The 19,241-nt window shown below is 36.3% G+C and overlaps 1 protein-coding gene and 1 long non-coding RNA gene across 2 annotated transcripts; both read left to right on the forward strand.

Annotated features, from left to right (window-relative positions):
* Positions 1–2,156: 2,156 nt before the first annotated feature.
* LOC121419726 lies at positions 2,157–15,627 on the forward strand. Its single transcript, XM_041614183.1, has 5 exons — positions 2,157–2,238; positions 3,959–4,024; positions 4,569–4,811; positions 14,783–15,061; positions 15,362–15,627. The coding sequence occupies exons 1-5, from the start codon at positions 2,157–2,159 to the stop codon at positions 15,625–15,627; spliced, it is 936 nt and encodes a 311-aa protein (XP_041470117.1).
* Positions 15,628–16,668: 1,041 nt separating this feature from the next.
* On the forward strand, positions 16,669–18,005 carry LOC121420555. The gene is made up of 3 exons (XR_005970795.1): positions 16,669–16,753; positions 17,154–17,417; positions 17,925–18,005. It is a non-coding gene; the product is annotated as an uncharacterized LOC121420555 (long non-coding RNA).
* Positions 18,006–19,241: the final 1,236 nt, after the last annotated feature.

Genomic DNA, 19,241 nt, shown 5'->3' on the forward strand with positions numbered 1-19,241 from the left:
AGGGTGTATGTGAGGGTGTGTGTGTGTGTGTGACTTAGTAATTTTTTTATCGTTGGGAATCGCAAACCAATTTGTTATCATATTAGGTGGAGACGGGGCATGCCGAATTGCCGTACAATGTTTAAATAATTGTAATAAAAATCTGTTAACATAATATTTTCATTTATCAGTTTATTTACGGCATTCTTCTTCATTAATCTCTCCCTCTCTTGCTCTCCTTGAATCCAGTCTTGGTCATAAAATGCTGTGTTGGCAAGGAGAAAAATAAATCAAACAGAGTGGTAAAAGTCTGAAAGAAATCGGACAAGCAATAATAAAGTTATGGCTGCTTTAAAATTGAGATCTCTTAGACTATGTAGATTTCAAATTGGCAACTGGGTAAATAAATAATGACAAGGGGTAAGGGCAAGTTTCCCATAGGCCATGTAACTAATTATCAGGGATTTGTTGTTTTCCCCTAAATACTCATTCCCCTTGGGCAGTAATATAAATATAACCAAGGTACTACTAGTATATTGTTTTATGTCCCCATGAAATAAAATATAACTTGAAGTAGAACTTTTGAAAGAAAAATAACATTTTAGACATGTCATCTTATTGAGTACATTGAAAAGTAGCCCTTGCCTTGCATCACTATGACATGACTTTGAAATTTCAATGGGTATAGTGATAACTAATATGTACAACTTTCAAAATTTCATAACTTTAACTATAGTTTGTCCGATATCGTTCACACATTCACCTATTAACTTGCCAGATTTTTTATTTTTCCTTTAAAAACAAGCTTTTATTTGGGTTGGATTCACCTTTGAATAACGTACTCATATTCATATGAATTATCAAAGGTGTTGCTGGAGATGTACCAGACGGTCGCGTTCGCACGGATCTCAACAAATCCATCAAAAAGGGGGACGATATTGTTCTTAACTGTGAGTTTTACCGATCGCCCGTGGCTGTCTACTGGAAGAAAGGAGATAAGCCCGAAACTGCGGACAATCTTCTCACCTGGGTAGACAGGGGAGAGACGGGAGAAACAACCGGACCTTGTACCCAGGACAGCCGGTGTGACCTGGCGTCGAACTACTCACTGATCATCAGAGATGCCCGGATAGAAGATGAAGGTCGATACATATGCCGGGTCTCGAATTACCTTGGTATCCTGATGTACAACCAAACCGATGTGAAGATCTATGGTAAGGGTAGGGCGATAATCGTGATAATGTAGCGAATTAAAGTCTCCATCAGAAAATCTCCATAAAGTCTAGATTAATTTCATCATAAACATCTAGATCTGGTTTACTGGCATATATCCAACTCAAATGACATGATTGTTGGTCAATTTCATAGCAATTATACATTTCTCCACGATAATTTGGCACGTGTTTTTTTTTTTTGTTCGGGTGTCTTTTCATTGGGTACTGTTGGAGATGATTTTTAGATTGTTAATCGCAACCACCACTGGAGTTTATGCCTTACATAAATTCTATTCCTAATCATCCTGATGGGAAGTTCCCTTTTTTCAAATTGGTCTAAGCTTCAAAGATACCTTGGATGTTTGTCAATGAGTCTCGTGACACTTAACATCATCCCTATGAAGGATGTTCATCCATTTTTGATTGATTGATTGATACACGTCTGACAAAACTCAAATACACACATTTGGTATTCATTATCGTGAATGATAATCATCCGAAAAGTACTAAATCTATTCAGATAGGAAAGTAACACTTTGACGTAGTTTGTGCAAACAAGTTATGTTCATTATAACTCGAAATTGCCATGTGACCTTCACCTTGCCTGTCTCTTTCTTTTCAGCTCCCCCCAACGAACCATTTCCAACTATCAACCAGTGTACTGATACATTATCCCCTGGCCTAAATGCAACAGAGCCATCATGTCGTGTCCTGACTAATACAACCATCCTTTTAACTTGCTCAGTGACGAACTACTACCCTCAGATAGATCTTTTCTTCTTGCACGGTTCTCAGAAGATGATTGCCGTTGCCAAGGAATGGGGTAATGATGACGGCACGAAAAATAAATCTATTTCCATTGAAGCCCAGCCGAGTCAAACTCAATACATTTGTGTTGCTTCTGGTATTCCTGGGACAGGAGAACAGGAAACCGCAACGATTTTCGTGGAGTCATCGACTGGGATGCCCTCGGTTACAGGAACGAGTAGAGCCTTCACAACTGCTGATACTAAAGAAAGAACTGGTAACCGTGCCGCTAAAATTGGTAAGATTTGTCGGTTTATTTTTACAGAAATTATAAAACCATCTCAAGGGAAAGCGTAAATATTTATCCCCAAATCAAATACTTGTATTTCAGTGAAAATTATCAATTACAGAAATTAAACTGATATGACATTGCCAAATAATTTTGTGCTTCAATGATTTTTTAGAAATAAGTATTAGTATATTCTTATGAATTAAATAAAGTTTATGATAGATGTGTGAGCGGCTGTTGACTGTGTAGGACTTGTCGACCGTTCATTTAATTGATTATCTTTCTCACTTTTTTTCGTGATTGCTATATTTGATTGGAGAATGCTTCCGAAAACCACATAACTTGTTGCCTGAAGTGGTCGTATGTAACCCCAAAATGTAGAATATGATAAGGAACATATACTTTGGTGGTCGACCGTTTGTGCCAACGAGAATCACATGTTGAAAATGCCATCTTCCCACCATGCCAAGTTGCCAACCAAAAGCATGGGTAAACCTGTTAAAGGCAAAATCGTCACATATCAGAGAGCAAAGTAAATTATAGAGTTATGCATGGATCTTAAATTTTGCTCACTCAACCAAGATATGGGAACAGCCTCCATGTGAGAATAAACATTTTGCTGATTAAATATCCATGATTGATGTACTTCAGCTTACCAAAATGTAACGAAGATCATTATTAAACTAAGGTCACTGAACTGCAAAAGAATGTGAAGGAGTGTCAGGAAACATAGAAATTCCATCACTTATACCCCTAAAATGTCCCTTGTAACTTTTGAAAAGTGAGTTTGTTGCCTTTGATAAGTTGCGTGACTGAGGATAAATCGAGTGTTCACACCATACATGTAATAGTCATGATGGCAGTAACATTCCTGTCAATTAACACCTCGAAACAGTTTTGTTAAAATGGGATTCTTTTTAAATGACTTATTGTGTGGGAGTGTGTGTGGATGTGAAGATGCTTGGATGGGAGGGTGCTAGTGTATTTACGCATGTTTTTTGTTGATAAAGACCTACAACTAATATTTGTCATACTTTTTCTGGCTGAATGAAACTTAATTTCCTATATGTATCATTTTTTCACGCATTCATGACCCGCAGCTGTTCCGCTGCTCTTTTTTATTCTGCTTGGAGCGATTGCAGTGTTTCTTTGGTTGAAACGTCTTGCGTGTTTTCGGCAGAACATTTTTGATGACACTAAAGCAACAGGTATGAACATTGAAAATACTGGTTTGGGCAATTATTGGTTGGCGTTTTTGTTAATCAATTTCTTATTGTATACTAACGGGATTATTGATGTAAAACTTTAGTCGGAAAATGCCTGAAAAATCCACAACAAGGTAATAAAACGAAGCGCATGCAAGAAATAAACAGCAACTGAGGATTAACAATCTTTTTGAACGAACTATACGGAGTATATGAAGGTAATGCATTACATTATTGAGGAAACATTATGTTGCTAACAGTAAATCCTGAAATGAGACATAATATCACGAAACCTGGTAAAAGAATAGCATCAAATATTTTATTAGCATGTTTCCTTCAGTTGAAGGGTGAGTGTGTTTGTTGACTGGGTTCACATGGTTCATATATAAAATGTATGAAACTATGTAAGTCAACATTTGGTATCGCTCTCCTGTATTATTTGTACTTTCTCAGTTGTACGAACATTAATGATTTGTTTTTTATCTGTACTATTAATGATTCCATGAAACATTATTTTTATTTAGATCGTACTATTGCGAAAAATGATGGTCAGGAAAGTATCCCTATGATTGAAAAAGCACAGATTGATGGTAAGATTGCCACCCCCCTAAAATTTTGGTTGCTAACCTTTTTTTTTTTGCTTTTCAAAAAGAAATGTGGTGGTTCCCCCCCCCCCCCCTTAATTTTTTTTTACTTCTGTCGGCAATGTTTGTTGTAGCAATCTTGTGATTCGTTCAAATTATTTTTATTATCAGAAGAGAAGTAACTTGTAACTGAAGTGTTAAAAGGTGAAAGTATACATGACTTAAAAAAATGACAATTTTCCACTATTTTCAATAGTGCTGCAAAATTGTATCTGTGATCTATTTTTCCGATCTTAGTACATTGCTGCTTTATTTTTAGTCATGTGTAAAGTACCCTTGCGAGAGAGAAAATGAATTTTGAACGTTATGGATTTTCTGAAATGTGAAATGCTAAGGGCGTGATCAATCTACGAGTGTGTAAAGACATGTTGTATTGTGGATATTGACTATTTGCATTGAGTCATGTGCATTTTATATTTTGAATAAATATCATCCCGAACTTTCCTTTTCAACTGGCCAGATTGTTTCATTAATTGATTTGTTCATGCAGGAGACATGTCATTCTGTGAGCTATGGTCACTCGCGTATGACACACCGAGCAGTGATATGAAGAAATTACATCAGGCCCTTCTTAATCTTGGTATTAAGGATGCAACAGAAGAGATGAGGGCACCTGAAGTATACAATCTTCTCTGCAAGTGGAAAGATGAACATAGAAGAGATAAACATGCCCACGAACTTCAATCAGCGTTGCAAAGTGCAAATTTGGGGACGCGATGGCAGAATCTATGTGGTACCTTTTTTAATTTTTGATACTCAACAAAAAAACTTGTTTGATCTGTAACAAAACAGATATTAATACTTACTTGTTCATGCAACAGTACATGGTCGAAAATGCTGCGCTCTATTATGGAAGCTTACAAGTGCCACCCAGATGTCCACATCGTCATCTTTTCATGTCTACATCTCTACGGAAAAGGGATAAGATGTCATGTCTACATCCCTTGGGAAAAATGATCAGATAACAAGATCTTGGATCTCGCCATGTCTACATCTTGTGGGAGAGATGATCACATTACAAGATCTCGGATCTCATCATGTCTACATCTTTTAGAAGAGATGATAAGATGGCAAGATCTTCGATCCGAGATCTTGCCATCTGATCATCTCTCCCAGAAGATGTTGACGTGACGAGATCTTGCCATCTGATCATCTCTTATATGAGCATTATACATGACATGATCCAAGATGTAGTCATCTGATCATCTCTTCTATAAGATGTCGACATGTCATGATCCAAGATCTTGTTATCTGATCATCACTCACATGGGATGTAGACATGGCGAGATTTAAGATCTTGTCATATTGATCCAATCAATCGTAACCCTATGGAAATCTAACAGTGTAATAACTTTTTTCTGCAGGAAATTTGCAAAATGTCTTGTGTAACAAAGGAGGACACGGCAAATTGTCAAGAAATAAATTAATTAATGTATATGCATTCATATCTAGATTTTTTTAACAAACATACATTTTATATGTTGACTTTGCTGGCTTTCCATAGTTGCAATTGATCGGATCAATCGCAACTCTTTGTAAGACGGGCCCCTGATCATCTCTCCAAACGGATGCAGGTATGACGAGATGATGATATGAACGGGGTCCGACCACTTGACCGAAGGTCCGCGAGACCGAGGGCCCGCGAGACCGAGGGTCCGCGAGACCGAGGGCCCGCGAGACCGAAGGCCCGCGAGACCGACTTTTTTTTCCTTCATCAGGTGACCAGTGGTTTAAAGGGCCTCGTTGAAGCGGCGTATGCCTGTTTTCGGAGGGGGGGGGGTGTTTCCGATACTTACAATAGAAACTTACGTTGCCTAATTTTACTGACACTACTTAATCATTACCTCTACTCATTTAAAGGTTAAGTCCACCTCAGAAAAATGTTGATTTGAATCAATAGAGAAAAATCAGACAAGCACAATGCTGAAGATTTCATCAAAATCGGATGTAAAATAAGAAAGTTATGACCTTTCAAAGTTTCGCTTATTTTTAACAAAATAGTTATATGAACGAGTCAGTTACATTCAAATGAGAGAGTTGATGATGTCACTCACTCACTATTTCTTTTGTTTTTTATTGTTTGAATTATACAATATTTCAATTTTTACGAATTTGACGATTGGGACCTCCTTGCCTGAAGCACAAAATGTAAAAATAATGGAATTCCACGTGTTCAGGGAGGAATGAAACTTCATTTTACGTGACAATGACGAGAAAATAAAAATATTTCATATTTCAACAATAAAAAATAAAAGAAATAGTGAGTGAATGACGTCATCGACTCTCATTTGGATGTAGCTGGCTCGTTCATATAACTGTTTTTGTGAAATGAAGTGAAATTTTGAAATGTCATAACTTTCTTATTTTACATCCGATTTTGATGAAATTTTCAGTGTTATACTAGTCTTGTTGATTTTTTCTCCTTTTATTCCAATCAAGTTTTTGTTGGGGTGGACTTGTCCTTTAACGTTTATTTTTATGGTAATTCTGCTTCATGATCTTGTGCATTTAATGTTTAACAAGAAAACTGGAAATATTATGGAAATACATACACCTGGAACATTGAACATTCATGCTTATTTCCCTAGAATACGGTGAATACATAATGAAAAAAGTTCGTCATGCAGCCATAGGCGGCGGAAGCGGGGTGACACGTCCCCCCCCTAAATTCTAGGTGGGGGGACGGTCCCCCCCCTAAATTTTTGTTTGATAACTTTTTTTTTTTTTTTTTTGCTTGTCAAATTTTTTCCCTGCGTCCCCCTGTTACACCCACAAATGTAATAATCGCCCACAAATGTAATAACGCCCACAAATGTAATAACACTTTACCCACAAATGTAATAATTTTTGATCGCCCACAAATGTAATAACACTTTACCCACAAATGTAATAACGCCCACAAATGTAATAACACTTTACCCACAAATGTAATAATGCACTTTACCCACAAATGTAATAATGACTTTACCTACAAATGTAATAAATTTAAAGTGATTTTTGGCGAATTCGTTCTAAACTAATATCCTATAGTAATGCGTCCATATAGCACAAAAGTTCAAAGTCTTTTTTCCAGACCCGGTTAATGAAATATTACAGTACAAGTCCAAGTCTTTTTCCAGACCCGGTTTTTCAAAATTATAATATACGTCCAAAGTTTTTTTACCAGACCCGGTTGTTTCAAAATTATGATATACGTCCAAAGTCTTTTTTCCAGACCCGGTTAATTCAAAAATTATAATGCAAGTCCAAAGTCTTTTTTTCAGACCCGGTCGTTTCAAAAGTTATAATATACGTCGGTGAGGGGTAAAGACAACACTCTAAGCCCAAGCATTTTAAGTGGGTTTAATTTTGAAGATTTGTCTCAGCTGTCATTTTTTTTTCAATATTTCTTTATCTTTTAAATAACCGGGTCCAGACGAAAGACTAAGCATAATACTCGTGTTATTCCACAAGAATAAGAATATGAGTCTTTTGTTTTTAGGATTGTTTAAACCATTTTTATATCACCGGGTCTGGAATAAAGACAACGCTCTATGTGTGCTTTTCTACATGCGTGGTCTTAATTTTGAGGATTGTTGGTTCTTAGATTCGTTGTTGGGGGTTGAGTTTTATTGATTTTTTATTCCTGAAATAATTGTGTCTGGAGGAAAGTCGATCTTCGACAATCGGTCTTCATGTTGTTCCACAGTAATAAGATTATTGGGTATTCGTTTTAGAATATTTGTAAAAACTATTTTATTTTTCAAATAGTAACCAAGTCTGGAGAAAGGATGTCTGCTTTACCCACGCGTTATTACAATGTTTTGTAGGGGTAGTAGTATTATTTAAAAAAAGACATATTTTTACTGGGTGAAACTTTGGAAATTTGGTCTTAGATTCGAAGTTTTTCAGTTACTTTTTTTTAATAGCCGGTTCTGGAGGAAAGAGTACGTTTAAAAACTCGTGTTATTCCACGAGAATAAGAATATAAGATCTTATGTTAGAAGATTTTTTTCGTAACTGTTTTAGGTCTGGAATAAAGACAACACTCTAAACCTCTTTTAAAACAGGTTCTTAGGTTGAAGGTTTGTTTGGTCTTAAACTTTGATTTTTTTAATTCTTACTATTAGCGTTTTTTTTTTGAAGAAAAAAATGGTCGGGCTGAAAGACTACGCTATGTATCCAAGGGTCTTTATACTGTTTTTAAACTGTTATTCATAATGTTTAAATAACAGGTAACCGGGTATGGAGAAAAGACTATGCTTGATTCTCAATTTACTCTTAGTGCATATATTCACAATATACACCGTATAAGTTGAAACAACAACAAAGACATTGATTCCACCAGTTTTAATTAACTGGGTCTGGAGAAAAGACTAAGCTCGATTCCCATTTTTTCCACAGGAATATCATTATCGTATCTTAGTTTGGACTTATATTATTATTTTGAAATAACTGGGTCAGGAAAAAGACTGGACTTATTAAAATTCTTGAAACAACCAGGTCTGGTAAAAAGACTTTGGATTTATATTATAATTTTTGAAACAACCGGGTCTGGAAAAAAGACTTTGGACTTATATCACAATTTTTTAAACAACCGGGTCTGGAAAAAAAGACTTTGGACTTTTATTATATTTTTTTAAACAACCGGGTCTGGAAAAAAGACTTTGGATCTATATTATAATTTTTGAAACAACCGGGTCTGGAAGAAAGACTTTGGACTTGTACGTTGATGTTTCATTGACCCGGTCTGAAAAAAAGACTTTGCACTTTTGTGCTATATGAACGCATTACTATAGGATTTTAGTTTAGAACGGATTCGCCAAAAATCCTTTCAAATTTATTACATTTGTGGGTAAAGTCATTATTACATTTGTGGGCGATCAAAAATTATTACATTTGTGGGTAAAGTGTTATTACATTTGTGGGCGTTATTACATTTGTGGGTAAAGTGTTATTACATTTGTGGGCGTTATTACATTTGTGGGTGCAACACCCCCCCCCCCCCTAAATTCACGTGGACCCCCCTGAAACGTGTGTTGTCCCCCCCTAAAATTTAGGTTGGTGACCTTTTTTTTTTTTTTTGCTTGTCAAATTTTTTTTTTACATGTATCCATACGAAAATTTCAGGTGGACACCCCCTAAATTTGTTGGCTTCCGCCGCCAATGCATGCAGCTGGCAGAAAATGGGATAGAAAGCGAAGGAAAGCATGCGCGAGCTCCAATTTCAAATTTTTCTGTCTGGCAGAAGGGCGTTAGCTTGAGCGCTCTCTATGTGAATTGTACAGTGTGAGCGGGAGTTAACGCCCTTCTGGCAGACTCACGACGAAATTAACATTCATGATATGTACAATCCCACTTGACCAATGGCATGCACCTGAGAACGGGCACATCTTTCATTTTATCTTTCATTTTATCTTCTGACAAACTGGCTCAAGAATTAGACGCATGCGTCAAAGCCGGGATTGGGAGGGGCTCGTTCTAGTTGCTCATGGCCACAGATATCACAAAATCAAAGTAAATGTGGCATCTATATATCTTGGCGTTGTTGAAGGAAGCAATGTCAGGGACGAGCAACAACAAATGTTTTCCAAGTTGAGGATGGGGCTCGTCCACATAGGATGAGGGTAAGTATTCTGTATAAAGTTCCATTAAAAGATAATATGCCACATGGCCTCAGTCCCCCACCTATCTGGGTAATCCCACAGATGATGACAGATCGACGTGATATACAAGAACTAAAAGATGCGGATCGATTGCGTCATTACATAGCCAGAGGGGTCGGGGTATCCCCCCCCCCCAAGAAAAAAACACACATTAATTCTTCAACCGGGCTGGAGACAACAAAAAAATACAACACAAAACAAAAGCAAACAAAGTGAGAGCAAGCGGGGAAGGGATTGTCGATGTTTCGAAAGGGTGGGTGAGCAGAGCAGGGATGGCCTTACCCTATCGAGAGAAGCCCCCCCCCTCCCTCCCACCCCTTCTCCAGTTATCGCGACAGGATGGCTTGAGAGAACATTCCATGCTAAGACTCCCCAAAAGCATGAAAAGTAACACTACACATGGCACTTTTTCTATATATTTTATTGGAGTTTTTGAATAGTTTGCCCCAGAGTATTCAAGAACACGGTTTTCATTTCGTAAAAGATATGAAAACTCTCTTGATTAATGAAGTTTGATGATTGACATGAGTTTGGGGGAAAAAATAAAAAGAAAGTTGTTTTAGTAGAGTAGATACATTGCACTTTGATCCTTTTGGGGAAACCATTCTCGACTAGCACTTTTGCTAACTTTTGGTTCTCCCTTAAACAGCATTTCTTTTGGTGCAAAATCACCCAAACCATTAATAATTTATGTTCATGCATACGATCAATTTTTATGGTGATTTGTTTCTTGTCAGGTGAAACTGCATCAAGACTCTTGTATTATATGCTGATATCATGGGGTATCACATTGTTTTCTTATATAGTCTATGCTTATGTTATGCATTTATATAATTCATGTTATACAAACACATTCTTGTAAATATGTATTATACATAATATATTCATTCATGTAAATATGTTAATGTTAATAAACTCAACTCAAGATAAATTAATAAACACCTATTCATGGGAACTAGGGATGGGTCTTGTCTCGAAAGGGTGTGTTGAGTACACCGGCGTAAATCCACTTTGCGGAGTGGGGGATGATCGAGTTTTATCCTCCCCCATAGGCGGATCCAGGGGGCGAGGGGCCCGGCTCCCCCTCCTATTGGTGGAGCAAAAAAGAAAAAAAAAGAAAAGAGTAGGAAGACGAGTGAATAAAATAAGAGGAGAGGAAGACTTGAAAAAAAAATTCGCTCGCGCTTCGCGCTCGCATTGCCTGTGAGGCGATTCACATATCTTGTTCAACATGGAGCTTAAATATCAAGTTTGGAAGTCAATATACAAAACATATTTCTCCTTGGAAATCGAACTTTCATTAATTTGTGTGATTTACAAATTGATGACTAAAAAGTGCTCTGCTGTAAATATGTCAGTTTTATTGTCTAAATATTCACATTTTTTGCTCGCGCTGCGCGCTCGCGAAATTGATTTATCAGGTACCTATTATTTTCATGTATTCCCTAAAGTTTGCAAAATATCCTTTTTCAGGTCTGATTGTCAAAACATATCAGCTAGCGCTGCCATGCTTGCATTTTGATTTGCGAGGTATTTCTTTCTCAACAAACTACTTAAAATCCCCTTTTCATGGCAGTTTATAAGAAAATTGATTAAGAAGGGAAAAAAATCAGAAAAATTGATTCCTGAAGCATCCTATTCATGATTATAAAAGTGCTTGAAATGTTCAGGCCATAATATCATCAGATTCCGCACCCTCATTATGCATTAATAAATAAGGTATCAATTTAATAATTAAATTGCCCCTTTTGTTTAATCTCGCGCTTACCAAGATGAATAGGAAGATATATACTCATCATATTCATATGATAACATGTCCTAAGGATGTCATGGTCCTTTGTCCCAAACTCAAAATAATAATGAAAAATATCAGCTCCTTATCAAGTGCGATTTATATCCACCTTACAATTTTCCTACAAAGTGTTTGAAATATAAATCAAATCGGAATATCAAATATTTTAAGCTCGCGCTTCGCGCTCACCTTTATTTCATACTAAAAGTTGTATTTAGAATGCCTAGATTCTATGGCCCGTATTCTGAAGTCGGGTTTAATTTAAACTCAGGTTTAAAGTTGTGGTTTAAGTATGGGTAGCCAATTGTTACATAAATCACTAACAGTATATATATCATAGTTCGGCTCATTTGGCCTCAAATCATTCATAATTATCTAGGAATTATAGATGACAGTAAATATAAAAAAACATACATCTTAATAAAATTTTTGACACTTTCGGCTTCCCATAATTTTAGCACAGAGTTAGACCATGGTCTAAGTTAAACCTGAGTTCAGAATACGGGCCTATGTCTAAATCTGAAACACGCGCGCGCATGTTCATTCAGTTATCAAGTTTCAGATCACAATATCAAAAACTTTCTGCTCGCCCTTGGTGCTCGAATTATTAATATAAGAATATCCCCTCTTACTCATCCTTTTCATTATTTACAAAACATGAATAGTGTTCCGTTCTAGGTCTAAAACTAGAATTTTTCCGCTCACGCTTCGCGCTCGCATCAATTGTTTAGTTATGTAGCTATCCTTTCATGATTACAAAAAATAATTTTCCATTCTTTATGTAGAAATGTCAAAATTTTTTCTGCTCGTAATTCGCGCTCGCCTTATTTGATTGTTGAAATATGTAACAACTTTATGGCTAACTGCAAGCAGTCTTTAACAGGTAGGCCTACATTTCCGATCATTTCAAAACGTGTATAAACAATTTCTGCTCTCGCTTCGCGTTCGTAGTAATTATTGCAGGCACATCTTTTTTTCAGAATGTTCAAATTTTAGGAAAAAATACATACAATTAAAAAAGAAATTTGCTCGCGCTCGCATTATTAAATAAGGATTATGATATTATATATTTACGTTGATTTACTCATACGACCTACCCCCTTCAAAGAAACAAACAAATAATCATCTTTGAGCGGCCGATCGGGGAAAATATGGATGAAAAAAATTCCGGGACCCCTAATGGCGAAGGCTGGATCCGCCCCTGCCCCCTCTATACACACATTTGAATATCTATTTAGCGAGCGGTCGAAACGAACGAGCCATAAAGAACCAATTTTCTCGCTTTTAATCACATTTCATAATATAAATTTTAAAATATTACGAGGGGGCGAAGCGAGCGACCCAAAAATAACCACTGTTTTAGTTTTCAATCGCATTTTCAAATAGAAATTTTGAAGTACTTTTTTTTTTACTAATTACTTAAAATAATTTTTTCTTCCCTAAAAAGTGTGTGTGTGGGGGGTATTTGTACATGCCAACCGCCCACTCCAAGAAGTGAGTGTGTGGGGGCGGGGTTATATCCCCCATCCCCCGGGATTTACGCCAAGGGTTGAGTATTCTGATGTACTGGCCAGCCTTTTTTTATATAGAAGATTTTTTTAAGTAGAATTTTTTTTTGCTTCTTTAAATGTTGTTCCCCGGTGTGGCCTTATACAACATTCGCTAGGGTTAAACATTATTTTGAAAGAAATTCAAATATAACATGGGGTGGCACTTGGAGGTGAGCGTAGAAGCAAAGGAGAAAAAAAAAGATTATGTAGACAATGGAGAAACTCATAATATTAATATTGAGGCATAAGAGCCCCCTTCCCATTCGTAGTGTAAATGCATCAGATAATAAAAAGAGTCTTCTGACGGTTTAAATGCCACATTTTTCTGAAGCTCGTTCGCTTTGCTCCCCTCATTAATATATTTCGCTTCAGCTTCTGATAAGATTTTTATAGCCTTTTAAAGGGCCTAGTTCAGGGTTTTAAAAAATATAATCGTTGCAGTTGTCGATGCTTTGCTCGCATATCATGTAAGCTTCATCTGTCCCTTGTTAATAGTGCACTCCAGCCCCTCCCCAAATTTGGCCTAATACAGTATTTACAAAGAAATAAATCGATACATCTTAATTGCCACATTCTATCAAAATTAGCCCTTGACTATAGAGATTTCGATAATTCTACTCCCAACTTTAAATTGAGAGAAAAGAAAACTGTTTATAAATATCTTAGTTTGAGTTTAACGCGCACTTTCAGTGGTCAATTGCCAAATATCCTGGGTGAGATGTGTTACGCATTAAAATGTTAAAAATTATTATGTAAAGCAGTCTAATTATACTCCGGCAGAAGCTGAAATGTTATCTATATAAAAAAATGATGTTAAAAGGGAATCTGTTAAAGAATAGTTTAGTGAATGAATGAATAAATAAATGAATAATTTATTACACCCTCGTAGCCAAAAAAGAAAACAAAACAAACGCCAACCCCCCCCAAAGGGGGAAACGTGAGCGAGAAAATACAAATGTATAGGAGAACGTAAGACGAGCGAGAGCAGCTAAGGAACAATTTAAAGAAACGTCGGACCTTCCTCGTATCTCTCGGGGGGTTAGGGGGGTAGGTACACTCCCCTCCCTGCACCCCCCCCCCCCGGAACCCGCTTCCCGTGCTCACTTCTGCCACCTAAACTGAAATCCTAGCAATTAATTCTAGACGGAATTACTCGGAAATATTCGGCTCTGCCGCACCCTCTGATAACAAGTACCTGTTACGCCGCTGCAACGAGGCGCCTTAAACCACTCGACTGCGGCAACCGATGAAGGGAAAAAAGTCGGTCTCGCGGACCTTCGGCCTCGCGGGCCTTCGGTCTCGCGGCCCCTCGGTCTCACGGACCTTCAGTCTAGCGGACCCTCGGTCTCGCGGACCCTCGGTCTAGCGGACCCTCGGTCTCGCGGACCTTCGGTCTAGCGGGCTGTCACCGATATGAACATGTCGCTGGCACTTTTAAGCTTCCATACTGTATCAAGGTAAAATTTTAGTGAACACATGTATCAAATTGTTAATTAATAAACTAAGATAATTAATCGGAACAAAGTTCATGAAATATGGTAAGGAATGGTTCTGATTTCTATATAATTCAGTCTTTTCTTTAAGTTACCGTCAAGAAGTATACCGCGTTTCGAATTGTTTTGTATACTTTGCATTATGTTTGCGTTTCGATAGATGGGAATATACTTGGAATAACCATTGATAATTATTAATCAGTGTATGCCGTTTTCTCTTACAGAGCAGCGAAAACGAACCGATGAAAAGGTTTCACGGGCAACAGTAGAACAGATAATACTAGACATTGCAGATCCCCAGAAAATTCAAGACCTTCTTCGCAAGCTTTATGCTGGTCGAGCTGATTTACCTAGGTTACATGGAAAAATAAAAGACCAAAATGAAGCAATAGAGTTGTTCATGGAATGGCAGTGCAGCAGGTTCGGTGAAAACCCGAATGCTGCCCTAAGCCTTGCTTTAGCTAAGTCTGGATGCTTAGATATCAGCAAAAACTTTTTCGCCGGTAAGATTTTCATAACATTTTTACTGACAAGACATTAATATATGAAAAGCACAGCAACCTTGGCAATATGTTATAAGAAAAAAATGAAATGTTCAAGTTGTTGGTTTTTCCATACTTTCTCAAACTGATCTTAAATCTATGATTCGTTGATAATGTCATTGTATCGACTTTGTTTATCCAAATTCTTGCATTTGTTTTGTATATGATTGTTGATTATGCCGAAATTGTGATGAAATTAAATTTCAATTTCGGAAAGTTATAACAAGTACAAATATTCGTTCTTGTATATCCCTCTTCCAGGAATGCTTTCGTTCGCCGAAATTTGGAAATTGAGCCGGATGATGGGTGAAAATGAGCGAGAAGCAAGTGCCACTCTAGAAACGTTATCACTGGAAGTGGGAGATAGGCTGACGGAAGAAGAGATATATTACATTCTGTGTGATTGGAAAGAGAAAAACACTACGGCCAATCAAGGAAAACTTTTACTCGATGCACTAACGAAGGCTAATTTCAGGGAAGCATGGAAAGATATAATGGGTGCGTCCCCTGAAGAGATTTACAAATAAATTTTATGAAGTTATCATAGGACGTTTATAGATAACTTTATTTTTTAATAATCTTTTAAGAATTCTGCATCTACGATTCTTTTAAAAGAACAGATGACTTCCCAAAATTTCGCGGGATTCGCTAAAAACAGAAAATGCAAAACAAACAAAAAAGAAGAAAATGATAAATAGAAATATGTGCAATCGCATAAGTGTTTTAAGATAAAAATGTGTAAGGTCTTGGAAGGACTTGGGTCAACATGATCAAGGAGCTTCTTGCTTGGATAAACGTGGATTATAAGATATAAGATGTTTTCACTCATCTGAACAAGTGTGCTTGGTTGGACAGGCGCAAATGCATGGGGCAGTACTGAATTCATTATAACGAAGAGTGGCCACTTTTTAAAAATGTAATATTTTATCGTTGTTCATGACATCTGAAGAAGAAATTTTATTTCGTATTGATACTCAGAATGTACTGTATGAACAATAGTTTTAAAAGCGATATATAAATTTCCCAGGGGAAAAAGGGATCACGTGATAAATTATTAACAAGTTGGTACGTAGCGGGAGGGACAGAAATCAATTTCCGGAATTACAAACACAGACAATTCTGGTTGTGCTGTTAACGAATTTGTAAAGGTGAAATAACTCAAATACACTATTTTACTTGACCTCTTTTCTCAAATCTGTGGAAAAATTGTTCAAGTTCCAAATTTGATTAATAAATGTTGTACGAATATTTTTGTTACAGCGGGAGGGATTCCACTTTCTATGCTTTAAATCTAATAGCCTTTCGTATAAAATAAAGCAATAAACCTTATTCAACATCTTGTTATCAACTCACACATTATATTTTGTTCAGATTTCAGAGAAAAGAAGATTAACGATGTCGCAGATAAAACAATCGAACATATCCTCTGGCAGATAAAAGATCCTGACAAACTTGGACGCTTCCTTCAGAAGTTAACAGGCAAGGTCCCATGTTTTGATGTCTCACAAACGATTCAACACAACACCATCCAGAAGGCTAAGAAGCAGGTGGTAGAATGGAAGAATCAAGTTCTTGATGAGAACCCGATTATCCTGCTAAGTTATTCTCTCGAGAAGACGGAATGTAGACCAATAGACAGATTGTTTTTCAAAGGTAGATATTGTCTTACAACTATAATTGTTTTGGGTTTTAATTGTGTCAGTTAACCCTTTCCGTGCTCATGTTCCAATTTTGCACATTCGTAAAATTAAATTCAACGATCGTAAGAATTAGTTTTCCCCTACTTTCAAATTTCAAAACGCAATAGTTCCTGTATAACATTTATATGATAATATTAATAATTATCAATGGTGTAATATGGGAATCTTGAATTAAAGAAAATAACAAAACAATAAAAATTCAAGAACGAAATAAATAAAAATAATTAAAAATTTATTCAGCGTGGAAAGAGTTAATAGATCGTTTTAAGGCAATGTTATCTTAACAGTGTCGTTCGTATTAATTGTATTGTTTTAATACGAATTTAATCTTGATTTCATTTGTTAACTTCAAGTGGCACATTACCTCACATGGGACCTCGTCGAAAGTGAGATTGAAAGCTTTACCGACAGGCTTACGAGCAGGCACGTCAAATCATTGTTGCAGTGTGTAGATATCGACATGAAAGAGGACGTAATAGTTACAGCAAATAAAACTACAATGTTCAACACTCAGGCAATCGTGAATGACTGGATCAGGCAAGCGGCGTGCAGCAATTACGAAAAAAGATTGAAGCTTCGTGAGGCAGTGGTCAGCATTGGTCGACAAGACATAAAAGGTCATATTAGTACAATTTCATATTATATATGATTTAACAAACTTGCTCTTGAGACTGAAATTGTTCGATGGTTCACATGATCAATGTTTAAAGTGATTTTCAAGAATCATCATGAAGGGGGGTTGGGGGGGATACGTGGGTAGGTTTCTTCTTATTATTATGGTTGTTATCTTGTCTTTTCTGTGTAGCTTGTGTTTATGTGATTTGCAATCACCTAATAATCATTTGTAAATTTTACGATATATTTCAATTTTCTAAAATAAAAACAGAATTTAAAAAAAGAATCATCATGAAGAATGGATGACGAGAGATCCATGTAATAGCTGTAAAGTCTTCTCCTAATTAGTAATAACACCCAATTAGCCCGATTCGTCTCATATGATCGGCATGAATACGTGAATATTGAAATTTCAGTTATAATGTTTCTTAGCGTATAACAAGAACGTTCTGAAATTCTGATATCAAATACCCTATCTTACATATTTATGTATGATATTTTTCATATAGATGAGTTTCGGAAAGACCTTAACCCTGGCAGAGACCTAGGAATCCAGCATGGAACAAAATCATCTGGCCATGGAAAAGGTACAGAATCATAAATTCCGGGAAAAGGGATATCCACACACATACACACGCGTGCTTTTCGGATATGGGATTGGTGTTTAACCCCCCCCCCCCCCCCACACACACACACATACTTCCTAAGAAAGAAATTTGATTTTGTAGGTCAATAAATATTAGCTAGGGCAAATTCATTTTTTTTTTAATGTTAAAGTGCTTGCTTTGGTCTGCTTTTCGATTCTAAAAAATAGATCCCTCGATCGTCGTGCTTCCTCGAAGCTATCTCATAAAAATAATATGAACATAATTCTTCCATAAATGACCTGACTTCTTGAAAAAGTGGAATCTATGATCATTATGAAGTAATTGTTCTATAATAATGCGTGGTTTATAATTTTTTTTTTCCGACAAACTTTCAACTGTGTTTACTCCAGTAATTGATTTAAGAACCAATAATACTTTGAATACATAAACATAAAACTAATATCAACATAATTCTTCCATAAATGACCTGACTTCTTGTAAAAGCTGAATCTATGATCATTATGAAATAATTGTTCTATGTTTATGCGTGGTTTATAAATTTTGTATTTCCAACAAACTTTAAAATGTGTTTACTCGTAATTTATTTAAGAACCAATAATACTTTAAATACATAAACGTTACAAGGTGCCGTCAGACTATATATATACAGTGCGTATCAAAAAAAAATTTACACTTAGAAAAATCCTGTAAAATTATATATTTGTAATGTGAAGATTTTTCCACATTTTAACATTGGTACCGATCCATTTAAGAATATGACGATATAACTTTCACAAAAGATTTCCGCTTGAGTGAGCACCACTTACTTTTAAAAAGTTAGTGAAAAATGATTTTGCGCAGAATTTTAAAATAGTCATGTGAATAAAAGTAAACCTTAATCACGAAAAGCACATGGAATTTAGCTAGTAAATCGATTTCAAGATATCTTCTATCTTTTTTAACCCGTTTCCTTGCCCAAAACACTTCGAAGAGGGCATTGAGCCCACCCCACTTTCCGACACACCGAGGCCATCGTGACGATATTTGATTTAAACTTAGCTGTGATTTACATGAAATGGTTTAGGCTTGAGTTTTATTTTGTTAATCATTGTCAACTTTGGGAAAAGTGTGGAGAAACAAGTATTAAATGAAATATAAAACCACTTTAAATGATAAAAACTTAGAGAAAAAATGATGGAGATGTCTGATATAAATTTTTGTTCAGATTCCATCACGTCC

The sequence above is a fragment of the Lytechinus variegatus genome, chromosome 8, assembly GCF_018143015.1.
Source record: "Lytechinus variegatus isolate NC3 chromosome 8, Lvar_3.0, whole genome shotgun sequence".
Taxonomy (NCBI): Eukaryota; Metazoa; Echinodermata; class Echinoidea; order Temnopleuroida; family Toxopneustidae; genus Lytechinus; species Lytechinus variegatus.